Source organism: Myiozetetes cayanensis, unplaced genomic scaffold (assembly GCF_022539395.1).
Source record: "Myiozetetes cayanensis isolate MyiCay16 unplaced genomic scaffold, myiCay2020 scf26, whole genome shotgun sequence".
NCBI classification, from domain to species: Eukaryota; Metazoa; Chordata; class Aves; order Passeriformes; family Tyrannidae; genus Myiozetetes; species Myiozetetes cayanensis.
In genome coordinates this window covers 7542552-7555264 of record NW_026087477.1, presented here as the reverse complement: position 1 = coordinate 7555264, position 12713 = coordinate 7542552, and the positions used below count along the sequence as shown (strand labels likewise).

Genomic DNA, 12713 nt, shown 5'->3' with positions numbered 1-12713 from the left:
CTGCAGCACAGCCCCCAAACCCAGAGCAGGGGGGGCTGGTCCCGAGATGCTGATGGGGTGCCAAGAGGCTCCAGAGACAGGGAGACACTGGGGTAGCACAAGAATTCATATATAGTAAAAAGTCTTTATTAAGAAGGCTTTGAAGTCAAAAAATAAAACTCTTGATACAATTTTCATAACCGTCAAGTCAGCTCAGCAAATATATAATCAGTACTTTAGCCATGTAAGGTTAAAGGTCCGTTATTTTCTTTTCAAAATAAAATATATTTTAGTTTTTAAAATTTATTCAATAAAGTACATATTTTCCTATAAATTCCCTACATATACATAAAGAGGTAAAAAATAAAAAAATAAAACTAAAAGAAGAAAAAAAAAAGCAATGAAAAACAAAAAGAAAACAAACAAAAAAGAAACCAACTCCAAAACCAAGCACAAAATAAAATGGAGATAGAAATCTGTCTGGTTTTTGTGACATGGTGTGTTAACTGTGCCCCCTCTATCCCATGACCTCCCAACCTCATATCACACATTTTTGGGCAGTTTTCACATTGGCAAATTACAAGATAGACCTGCATTACAAAAAAAAAAAAAAAAAAAAAAAAATTATAGAACCATTGAGAATCATCCAAAAAAATACCTACATACAAAAAGAACCACCAAAAAAAAAATTATTATAATAATAATAGAATGATTTTAAAAAAATAAAAGACAACCCTTGTGTGTCCTAAAATAAAAAGTGCAACCGGACCTTTTCTTTCTGGTTATTTCAGTTTGCAAACGGAATACTGGTATATTTGGGAAGGACTGGTGGAGAACAGCCGGGCTCCCTCCCCAGCCCCACAGCCAGGTGAAGAGTTAAAGCTATTCTGTAAACATCGGAGTTTCCTCCTCGCGGAATTCACGCCCCCTCTTCCTCATCCTCATCCTCATCTTCGGCCCCTTCGCCCCCACCCTCCCAACCCCCGGATTCGGCCACCCCCCCGCCCCGCCGTGCCCTCTCCGCCTCTCCAGCTCACAGCAGCCTCTCCCCCCTCCCGCCCCGTGCGCCCATCGGATCCGTTATTAAATAAAAAGCTCGATTTCAACAGTTTAAAGTCCTTAAAACGCCGTGTTGGGGTGGAGGAGGGAGGGGTGGGGGTGCTGCCCGGCCAACCCCCCCCGGGCTAGGAGAAGATGTGGATGGCTTGGGTGGCGGGCGCGTGGCACGCGGGGCACTGCGGCTGTGCCCGGCCGCAGATGCGCAGGGCACAGTCCATACAGAAGAGGTTGTGGCCGCAGGGCACCAGCGCGGCCATCACCTCGCTCTCCAGGCACACCATGCACTCCCGGGAGCTCTTGCGGTGCCCGTCGGAGCTGCTGGAGTCGGTGGGCGAGCCCGAGGCGGCCGAGATGCTGCCGGGCAGCGAGGAAGAGGAGGAGTAGCCGGTGCTGTTGGAGAAGGAGGAGAGCGAGCCCTGGGCGGGCAGCCAGGCCAGGGCGCCGGCGGGGTCGCTGGGGATGCGGCGGGCACAGGGGTGCTCCAGCCCCGCGCCGCCCTCGGGCAGGGTGGGCGAGTGGCGCGGCGTGGCCGGGCCGCTGTTGCGTCTCTGCGAGCTGTTGATGGAGGAGCAGCTGCTGAAGGCCTGCAGGGGGTTGCCCGAGCGCTCGAAGGGCGACCAGATGGTGGTGGTGGGCGTGGTGAGGTCGAGGGCCAGGAAGTCAAAGCCGAAGTCGCACTCGTCGGAGCCCAGCGGGGCCGGGGGCTCGCTGAAGGTGCTGTAGGGGCTGGTGGGGCTGGCGGCCGCCACCCGCCCGCTGTAGTAGGACTCGGTGGAGGCGCTGCCCAGCGAGCTCAGGCTGTCGTTGCGCAGGGCGGCCGAGGAGCGGTGGGCGGGGTGGGGGGCCTTGGCCCAGGGGCCGCCCGCGCTGCCCTGCAGGTCGAGGCAGACGTCGGTGCCGTTGGAGTGGAAGTCGTTGTCGGCGTTGACGTCGATGAAGGAGCCTGTCCTCATGGTGATGTGCGCCTCGATCTCCTCCCGCGCGCGGTCCACGTTCTCGGGCATGCCCGTCACCTCGAACACGGGCTCCTTGTCCCGGCTGGGCGTCACGATGTAGGTGTGCGTCTGCTGCTGGATCCGCTTGATGGTGGCCCCCTTGGGCCCCACCACCAGCCCCACCACGCGGTACGGGACCCTCACCTGGATGGTGGTCTGGCCCGGCAGGTTGGGGGGGCCCTGCATGGCCCCCGTCAGCCCGTTCACTTTGTTGCGCGTGGCCCGGATCATGGAGAAGTGCTCGGCGGCCGAGAGGATCTCCCGCTTGGCCATCTCCACGTCCTCCTTCCTCCCGGTGACGATGAACACGGGCTCCTCGCCCCTCACCGGCGTCTTGATGTACGTGTTGGTCTTGGCGCGCAGGGCTTTGATTTTGCAGCCTGTGGAGGGAGGAGGAGGGGGAGAAACGACTCATGAGTGCCGAGAGCCCCTGGGGAACCCCTGATCACCCGGCACGGGGACACGCGGGACCAGCAGGAACCAGCAGGCCCCTCTGGTTCTGCACCTGCAGCACAGACCTCCGTGGACAGAGGGGTCTCTCTTGCCTCTGAGGCAGACGAGGGCTCACAGTTCAGTGCTGGGGGTCTGCACTGCCCTGCCCAGGACATGCCAGGCTCCTGGCACTGGCCTGGCCCTCTGGGATTGAGGAGCAGCAGGATGCAGCCAGCAGCCCCAGTCCCAAGGGCTGGGACAGGTGGTGGGTTGGGAGGGGTCAGGGGCATGGTCAGGGTCACTGAAAGGGGGAGAAGCTGAATTCACTCAGAAGGTGTTCAAGGAGGCACAAGGCAGAACAAGACACCGGGATGGAAGGGAAAAAAATCTTATCTGGATACTGCAGGTCCTTTGACACCTCCCAGCCAGCAGCTGAACCTGAGGAACAGCCCTGGCTGCACTCCAGCGACAGCCCCAGAGGGCTGGGGGTGCTGGGGCTCCCCAGGGTGGGGGCACAGGCACACCCCCCACCCCCCAGGGAGGGATCCCCAGCCCCAAGGCTGAGGTGCTCCCAGGGCACCCGCTCTCCCTGTTCTGGAAGGACCTGCTTCCTCCCCACGGGAAGGTGAGTCAGCAGAGCCCAGCTGGGACGTGGAGCCCTGGACTGTGCTGCCAACTCTGCCTCGCACAGCCCCGGGCACGGCCCTGCCCCTTCCCTCCAGGGGGCCAGCTGGGCTCTGGCTGCGGGTCCAGCTGCCTCCAGCCAGCCAAAAGCTCCTGGGACAGGGACTACAAAGGGCTCCAACTCTCCTCCAGCACCACTTTTCACTGCTCCACTGAGGAGCCGCCTGCAGCCACCAGCACGGCCCTGCTCCCTGCACCCCCTGCCCGAACTGCAGCCGCTCTTGATGAAATCCCCACGGGCCTGGCAGAGCTCACCCGGAGCTCAGCTCAGCCTGCTGCCAGCACACAGGGTGTGTGACTCCCTGTCTCCCACCTCCCACCCTGAGCTCTGCAGGGCACCCAGTGCAAAGTTGGAAGCCCGCAGGGATGGAGGGTGCCAGAGCAGAGCCCTGAGATTGTCCCTGTGCATCACAAATGCTGCAGGATCCACATGGATAAACAGCCGAGTGCCCGACTGCAAAGGGCTCACTCGGGGCTCTCCTCCTCCTCCTCCTCCTCCTTCTCTTCCCAGATGCTCCCTGAGGAAGGGCAGGGCTCCTCTTCCAGCTGCAAGGCTGGAGAAGGGAAGAGCCCTGGGAGGCTGAAGGGCCTCAGCACAAGAAAAATGCTGACCTGTTGGAACGAGTCCAGAGGGGGCCACGGAGATGCTGCCAAGGCTGGAGCCCCTCTGCTCTGGAGCCAGGCTGGGAGAGCTGGGGGGGTTCACCTGGAGAAGAGAAGGCTCCAGGGAGACCTGAGAGCCCCTTGCAGGGCCTAAAGGGGCTCCAGGAGAGCTGGAGAGGGACCTGGGACAAGGGATGGAGGGACAGGACACAAGGAATGGCTTCCCAGTGCCAGAGGGCAGGGTGAGATGGGATAATGGGAAGGAATTCTTCACTCTGTGAAAGTAGTGAGTGTATTGGGTTTGCATGGCCAGTGTTTGGTGGCTCCTGTGAGAAGCTGCCAGAAGCTTCTCCCCTGTCTGGCAGAGCCAATTCCAGCTGCTCCAGGATGGACCTGCTGCTGGCCAAGGCCCAGCCCAGCAGAGATGGTGGTAACACCTCTGGGATGATGCATTTAAGATGGGGAAAATGTTACTGTGCAGATGGAACCGGGGGCAGAGAGCAGAGTGAGGACATGTGAGAGGAGCAGCCCTGCAGAGCCCCAGGGCAGTGCAGGAGGAGGGGCAGGAGGTGCTCCAGGCTCTGGAGCTGAGGTTCCCCTGCAGCACATGAGGAGCCCATCCCAGAGCAGGGGGTGCCACAGCAGGATGGGAGCCCTGGGAAGGCCGTGCTGGAGCAGGTCCTGGCAGGGACCTGCAGCCCCAGGGGAGAGGAGCCCACATGGAGCAGGTTTGCTGGAGGGACTTGTGACCCTGTGGGGGACCCACACTGGAGCTGTTCCTGAAGGACTGGCCCCGTGGAAAGGGACCCACGTTGAAGTTCATGAACTGTCTCCCGTGGGAGGGACCCCAGGCTGGAGCAGGGGAAGGACTCCAACTCCTCTCCCTGAGCAGCAGCAGCAACAAATCTGTGATAAACTGACCATGACTCCCATTCCCATCTCCTTGTGCTGCTGTGGGGGGAGGAGGGAGAGCCCAGGAGAGGGAGGGGTGGGGAAAAGAGGTTTTTAAGATTTATTTGCTTTTTCATTGTCCGGCTCTGATTTTGTTGGTAATACATTCAATTAATACCCCCAAGCTGAGTCTGTTTTGCTCGTGTTGGTGATCAGTGAGGGATCTCTCCTTGTCCCTGTCTCAAGTCATGAACCTTTGTTAGATTTTCTCTCCCCTGTCCACTTGTGGAAGGCAGTGATGGAGTGGCTTTGGTGGACACCTGGAAATCCAGGCAGGGTCAACCCACGAGGGTGAGGCCCTGGCACAGGTTGTCCAAAGAAGCTGTGGCTGCCCCTGGATCCCTGGAAGTGTCCAAGGCCAGGTTGGACAGGGTTTGGAGCAACCTGGGCTGGTGGAAGGTGTCCCTGCCCATGGCAGGGGGTGGCACTGGATGGGCTTTAAGGTCCCTTCCAACCCAAACCATCCTGGGATTCTGTGACTCAGTCAGGGCTGAGATGGCATAAGACCTTCAGTCAGGCCTGTCCCAACCAGGTAAATCAATGCAGGCTCCCCAGCAGCCAGAGGGCAAACAGGAGCTGTGCTATTCCTGCTGCATTTCCCAGGGTATTAAACGTTGTGGATGACAAGAAGTAAAAAACTGTCACAGTGAGTGAGCAGCAGCAGCTGCCCTGGGTGTGCCAGCCCAGCTCCTGGGCAGCACTAACCCCTGGTGGGTTTATGTCTGGGGCACACGGAAGGGAAAGCAACAGCCCAAGACTGGGGCAGGACAGAACCATCAAAAGTGATGTTTTTTGAAGCAGGTGCCAGCCCCTATCAGGCTGTCCAGGTAGAGGTGCCTGCAGCTCCCATGTCACCCCTCCCAGATTTACCCTGGTACCCTCTACAAGCTCTTCCCCTGCTCCAGTGCTTGGTAAACCAGGACAAGCCCAAGGCAGTGGGAAGGGGCTCTGCTGGTGCCTCCCAAGGTCCCAAATTCGCCCTTTGCAGCATCATGGAAACTCTGAATGTCCTGAGTGGGAAGGGACTCACAGGGATCATCCAGTCCCACTCCTGGCCCTGCCCAGGACACCCCAACAATCCCCCCCTGTCCCTCAGAGCGTTGTCCAAACCCTCCTGGAGCTCTGGCAGCCTTGGGGCCGTGCCCCTGCCCTGGGGAGCCTGGGCAGTGCCCACCACCCTCTGGGAGAAGAACCTTTCCCTGAGATCCATCCTGAACCTCCTCCCCTCTCTCATGAAACGGCAATTCCAAGATCCAAAAGCATCAGCAGCTCCAGGAGCCACGTCCCACAGGGACAGAGCACATTGAGGCTCTCCCTCACTGCACTCCCTTGTGCTGGTGGCACCAGAGGGACCCAACTGATGCCATGGCAGCACAAGAGAGGAAGGGCTTATCCAGCTGCTCCTGTGAGCCCTTCCTAGGGAGGAAGCCTGGGATAAAAAATTAAAGGGGTGCTTGGGTTGACCAGTTCCACCCTCCTCCCACAAGTAGGGCAGGAAAAGTGCTCCCAGGCTGCAGCTGCTGGACACTGCCAGGACACTGCCAGGGTACTGATGGCACCAAATGTGGGCAGGGGGTGGGAGCTGATTTTGCCAGGTGAGGTGTAAAAGGGGCTGGCAGCAGGGAACACTGTGGGAAAGGAGGCATCGGGCAGGGAAGGCACTGCCTGAGGCCATGGGCTGGCACCAGCACCAGGAACTGGTGCCCGAGAGGAGCCTCCCTCATCGGACACACCGGGGAGCGCTCCTGGAAACGTGGAAGGAGCAGGGCCAGGACAGCACCAGGGACCAACCTGCCCTGCCCTGTCCCCAGCCCCAAACCCTTCCTGAGACATCCTTTGGCCACAGGGACTCCCCATGGCTGAGCCCCCCAGAGCCCCCTGAGAGCCAGAGGGTCTCAAACCACAAACTGGGGTTAAACTGCAACTGCAGCTGGGGGGATCATGGAATGGTTTGGGTTGGAAAGGACCTTAAAGCTCATCTTGTCCCTGCCACGGGCAATCTCCACTAGTCCAGGTTGCTCCAAGCCCCATCCAGCCTGGCCTTGGACACTCCCAGGGATCCAGGGGCAGCCACAGCTGCTCTGGGAATTCCATCACAGACTCTCACCACTCTCACAGCCAGGAATTCCTTTCCAATATCCCATCTCACCCTGCCCTCTGGCAGTGGGAAGCCATTCCCTGTGTCCTGTCCCTCCATCCCTTGTCCCCAGTCCCTCTCCAGCTCTCCTGGAGCCCCTTTAGGCCCTGCAAGGGGCTCTCAGGTCTCTCTGGAGCCTTCTCTTCTCCAGCTGAACCTCCCCAGCTCTCCCAGCCTGGCTCCAGAGCAGAGGGGCTCCAGCCCTGGAAGCATCTCCGTGGTGTCCTCTGGACTTGTTCCTGCAGTTCCACATCTTTCTCGTGCTTGGAATGATCCTGACCAGTATGAAATGTTTCAGATGAGCCCCTGCAAGCCCCAGCCCAGCATGCTGTGACACCATCCTGGATGGCTGCACCCTCTGAAGCTGCTGCAGGAACAGGGTCACGGTGGAGGGGCCGTGGAAAGGACCTGGGACTGCCCAGCAGTGCCAGTGACCCCCCCACAGGCAGTGCCAGCCCTCACCCAGCAGCAGCAGCAGCAGCAGCAGCAGCTGGAATCCCCACATTCCCCTTGCCAAGGGTCAGACAGGGCAGGAGAACAAGGTGCCAGACTTTGCTCCAAGTCTCTAAACCAAGGTGGCTTTAAAGGCACTTTTCAGATCCAAATGAAACGCCTCAAAACCAGGGGTGGGATGAGAGGACAGACCCAGGGATGCCTCAGCTCCAGCAGCCCCCTCTCAACACCAGAGCCTGGGTCTCACCAGAGCCCAAGGGTGGCTCAATTGTAGAGCCCCTGTGGGCCCAAACTCATCTGGACATCCCATGGCCATTCTCAGCTGCAGCAAACACCCACGTTCCAGAGATGTCCAGCCCAGGCAGTCACAGCCCCCTGTGCCACCACACCCAGCTCTGCCACATGGAGAGCACCTATGGAAGGAGTGAGTTGGACTCTCCTCCCAGCTCTCACCCCCCTCCCTCGGGCTCCAGACTCCACATCCTTCTCTTCCACCCTCCACCCATTCCCCGTGGCTCCTGCCACACTCCACACAGCTGCCCTGGGCTGGGGAAATCACTGATCCTGGCAAGAAACAGAACCCCAAGGGATCCTCCCTGGGATGATGCACCCCAGGAACAGCAGCTGCTCTCCCTGAACGTCCTTTCTCAGCATCACCAGAGAGACCTCGGCCCCCTGCGAGGACCCCCAGCCTGATCAGGGCTGGGATCGCTGCAAGAGTCCCCGAGAACCCAACCCTGGGGCAGTGGGGTGGGAAGGGCCTCTCCATCCTGACAACCCCACTGGAGACGAGGGAGCCCACCCAGCTCATCCATGTGCTGATCCCCAGCACGGCCCAGGCAGCCTCTGCACCAGCATCAGGTGCCTCTTGCACACAGGGAGGGCAGAGCCAGCCCACATCTCCACTTGCCCAGGGAGGTCTGTGCTGGCCATGCCCAGCTCTGAGGTGGGAAAACCCGAGAAAGGTTTTCTGGAGGAGCCTCTGATGGCATCACCCAGGAGGATGGTGCCTGTCACAGCCTCTGGGGCCCACTCAGGCCTCGTGCCTGGCCCTGGGGAGTGTGCTACCCGCTCTCTTCCCCTTCCCCAGCCCTGTGCTACCCGCTCTCTTCCCCTTCCCCAGCTCTGCAGCATCTCTTGGCCTCTGATCCAGAGTTCCAGAGCTCCCAGTTCCCTTTGTAACTGGTGAATGGCACAGGATGGGCCAGGCCTGGGGCCAGGCATGGAGGAGAACAGGCTGCACCTCCATTGCAGCTCATCCCCCTCTTCCCAAGCGCTTCTTCCCACCTCTGCACGGGGTAATGAATCCATCCTGCAGCCCTGCTGCGAGGGGCAAGCACAGCACACCTTGGCTTCTTCTCCAGGCACCTGGGAGAGCCAGGCAGGCAGGCTGGGCTCCTCCCCTGGGGATACAGGGTGCAGCCAGAGCCAGAGCAGAGCACAGGCAGAGCCTTCAGCGACCAGATCCATGTGTGACCACCCTCAGGAGCTCCTGGCTCTGCTATGGCCAAAGGAGGTGGGAGGAGGCAGCCAGGAGGACGTGCCGGGTGCCTCAAGGGATGTGGCACCACGGGCAGGAGACAGCAGAGAGCCCAGGGCTCCAAAATGAGAGGATTCATCCCACCCCTGTGACCCACAGCAAGGTTACAGGTGCTTGGGCTGGTCCAGTGGGGCCCGTGGTCTCCCCGTGCATCCTCCAAGCACCAGAACGCCGCCTGCACTGTTCCATCCTTCCCTGGATCTCCCCTGTGAGCATCCCAGCGCCTTCTATAAATGGCAACTTCCCTTTTGCAGAGCTGTGACAGTCCCTGCGTGTCACAGATGGGGAGAGGAGCCGTGGCTCCATCCCACGGGAGGCACACAGCGCGGCAGGGGCCAGCAGAGCCCGGGTCCCTCGGCCCTGCTGGGGCAGGAGCTGCTGAAAACGCCCCCCCTGAAAGCCAGGACAGCAGGGAGCCACCCCAGCACAGCCCTGGCATCTCCAACAGCCGCCCAGTGGCTCCCACCATCACCATGGCTCTTTGCTGGGTGGCAGGAGGAGCCCACGCCGCTGCCAGCAGTGCCCACAGCGAATTTTGGAGATGGTCCCTCCCACGGCAGAAGCCACGAATGGGCTTGCAGGCCAGGGCATGGCCAGGGAATCCCGCCTGGCCACGCTGCCTGTGGGCAGCTGTGTGGGCAGGGGGAGGCTGCAGATCCCAGCTGGCAGGCTGTGCCATCCCCGATGCCAATCCGGACACGGGGCCACGGCAATTGCTCCTCCAGCTCGGGCAAGAAAACACTGATTGGCTTCACAGGATAAAGGTTTACCTGCTGGGCTGCTGCTGCTCCTTGGGGAAAGGTTTAAATTAGGGGAGAAATTGAAGAAAAGGGAGAAGTAGGAGAAATTGTGTCCCATTGGCTCTGTCCCACCTCAGAGTGCACAGGACACCCATGTGTCAGCTCTGTCTGCCAGGGCCTTCCTGCTCCCCACTCACCAGGGCAGTGAGGGGCTGCTGGGTTTGGGGACAGCAGGACAGGTCCCAAAATGCCCAAAAAGCTGCTCCTCAGCGCAGGGTGCATGGGGAGGGAACCTGAGCTTTGTCCCAGCTCCAGTCCCTTCCAGGGCACCCAAAATCCACATCTTCATCCTCTCCTGTGTTCGAGCGTGGTGGCACCACAAGGGTCTGCTCCCTGTGTCGTGGCCAGGCTGGGCAGTGCAGGGAAGACAAGGGGGACAGGGACACAGTCTGGGTGACCTGATCCTGCCTTGCAGTGTCACCAGCAGCACATCTTGTCACCACATCAATGCCAGGCCCAGCCAAGCACCACAAGGCTCGGCCCTGCAGCCAGACCCTGCTGCCACGGGGCTGCCAAAACTGAGAGGGACCCCCCTGGGGAGCAGAAGGACCCAGGAGCCAGCACAGGGAGGGTGAGGAAGGCTCTGCTTGGTGTGAGCCCCAGGAAACGACCTCGGGGTTACCCCTGCTCGGGCTACACCGGCCTCACACAGCCTTGGATTAATCCAGCTGCTGGCAGCACCGGAGAGCAGCCGGAGCACAAAGACACCGTGCTGCCAGCCCTGTCTCCCCACTGCTGCCCACCAGTGTGACCAGGGCAGCTGAGTCCCCCTCCACACCAAAAACCCAGCGTGAGGCCCCTGCACAGCATCCCAACAGGCAGGAAAGGGGCAGGAAACACATGGGGGAACCCCTGGGGAGAGCTGTTCCTGCCCGTAGGATGGGGCAGCACCAGGCACCTCCAGCCCATGGCTGGGCTCAGGTCCCCTCCAAGCCCACCAGCGGGACACAACCAGCACCCCGCCTCAAGCTGGTGTATTAATTTCTTTGGTAACACTTTTTCCATGAGCCCTCGGTGCTCAGCGAGCCCCCAGAGTCCGCCCAAGGTGCTGAGGCAGGTACCTGGCTGCCCACTGAACCCGGTGGAGGTCTGGAGGTGCAGCACCGAGTCTCACCACACCGAAACACCCAGAGGAAGGTGCCAACCCGGCAGCTCCCGGCCCCAAACGCGGCTGCTCCTCCGCCCGGCAGGACCAGCGGGTTCCCCGGCACAGGTTTGGTCTCAAGTTGTCGGACCCCAGGGCTCTGCGGAGCCCGTCGGTGAAGCCACCAAATCCAGGTCTCCCATCCAGCCGCGGGAGGAGGAGGAGGAGGAGGAGGATCCTCCGAGCAGGGCGCGGTGCCACACTCCTCTCCCTCTGCTCTGCTCTGGCTCTGCCCCGGCCGGGTCCGGCAGCTCGGGGGGGACCCCGCGGCCGGGCCGGCGGGACCGGAGAGGGGGTGCCTGGAAAGTTGGGAGGCCGGGAAGCGGGGCCGGCTGGGAGGCAGCGCAGGCCAATGGGAAGCGCAGAGCATGATGTCACCGCGCTCATCACAGCATGGCTCTGGCTAACAAAGAGAACAATGAGCCTGCCCAGCTCCTCGCTTCCCCCCGCGAAAAAAAAAGCCCCCGACCCCCGGCCTGCAGCCCCCCGGCCGGGGAGGGATGGGAGCCGCGGGGCGAGGGCAGGGCTGGGGTGCCAGACCCCACCCGGCCAAAACACTCCGGAGGTCACGCTCCCTGCGAGGGGATTCCTGCCGGGATCCCTGCGGGCAGAGGCTCCCTTCCTTTTCCTTTCTTTCCTTAAATCCTCCGCCTCGGGGTCTTTTCTTTTGGATTTTCAAAGGCGAAGCTTCGGTTTATTTGGGATTTCCCGGAGACAAAGCCCACTCCAGGCACACCCACCCGGGCGAGGGCTGGGGCGTCCTTTTGTGACAGCTGGGTGCGAGGGGCTCCGCGCCCCCGGAGCTCCGGCCACCTACGGACGAGCGGGTTAATGACCGTTTACACCGGATTTATCATCGGGATTTACAAACCGGAGTCCGAGATAAGCGGCACTGCTCGCACACCGGGTCTGAGATACGGAGCCTGGAGGGGAGGGGGCAGAGGCACAACTACAATGAGAGCAGTGAAAGCTCCGTGTCCTGGCGGCCCCCGCGGACGCGCGTGGCTCCCGGGAACTTTCCGGTGATCCCACCCCGGCCGTTCTCCCGCACCGCGGAGTTTAATCGCTATTTACCGGCGGCACCGCAGCTCCCGGGACCCGCGGCCGAGTTTCCGCCGCTAAGTTTCCGCCTCCGCGCGGAGACAAAGCCCCGGAGCCGCCCCGGCCCCAGGGGGGTCCCCGCGCCCCCCGGAGCCCCCCGCGCCGCGGTACCTTGCCGGCCCACGATCTCGGCGACGTGCTCGGAGCTGGGCACGGGCACGCACTCGGTCATGTTCACGCTCTTCTTCCTGCCGGCCGGCGGCTCCCCGAGCAGCGCGGGCGGCCCCAGCGGCGGGGCCAGGCTGCCGAAGGCGCCCGGGGCGGGGGCCGGGGCCGGCCCGGGGGATGATCCGCCGCGCTCCCGCTCCCTTAGGCCGCCCGGCCCCGCGGCCCCCGCCGGCTCCTCCGCGCCCTCCAGCCCCAGCAGCGACAGCTGGTCCAGCGCGAACCTCAGCGCGGCGGCTTCGCCCTGCGCCGCCGGCCCCGCCGGCCCCTCCCGCTCCCGGCCGGGCTCGGGCTCCGGCGGCGGGTCCTGCCCGGCGGAGGGCGGCGGCGGCGGGCTGAGCAGGGTGAGGCAGCGCGGCGGGCCGCGGGCCGGCTGCCCGGGCTCGGGCTGGTACAGCGAGCCGGGCATGGCGCGGAGCGAGCGGGCCGGGGCCGGGGCGGTGCCGCTCCCGGGGCCGCCGCCGCCGCCGCCGCCTCCTGCGCCCCCCGCCCCGCCCGCCGATGGGCCGCGCCGCGCCCGCCGCGCGCATGCGCCGAGGAGCCCCGCCCACCGAGCGGGGCCGCGCCCCCCGCGCCCGGAGCTCCGCCCACCCACCCCGGCCACACCCATGAGGCCACGCCCACCCGGGGAGCCGCGACCCCCGCCCGGCACAGCCCGAAAATCCCAGGA

The 12713-nt window shown here is 62.1% G+C and overlaps 1 protein-coding gene across 1 annotated transcript; it reads right to left on the bottom strand.

Moving 5' to 3' along the window:
- Positions 1-1004: 1004 nt before the first annotated feature.
- Positions 1005-12452, bottom strand: MEX3D (mex-3 RNA binding family member D). Its single transcript, XM_050321419.1, has 2 exons — positions 11990-12452; positions 1005-2413 (listed from the first exon to the last, which is right to left on the bottom strand). Exons 1-2 carry the CDS (start codon positions 12450-12452, stop codon positions 1164-1166), a joined length of 1713 nt encoding a protein of 570 aa, XP_050177376.1. The 3' UTR covers positions 1005-1163.
- Positions 12453-12713: the final 261 nt, after the last annotated feature.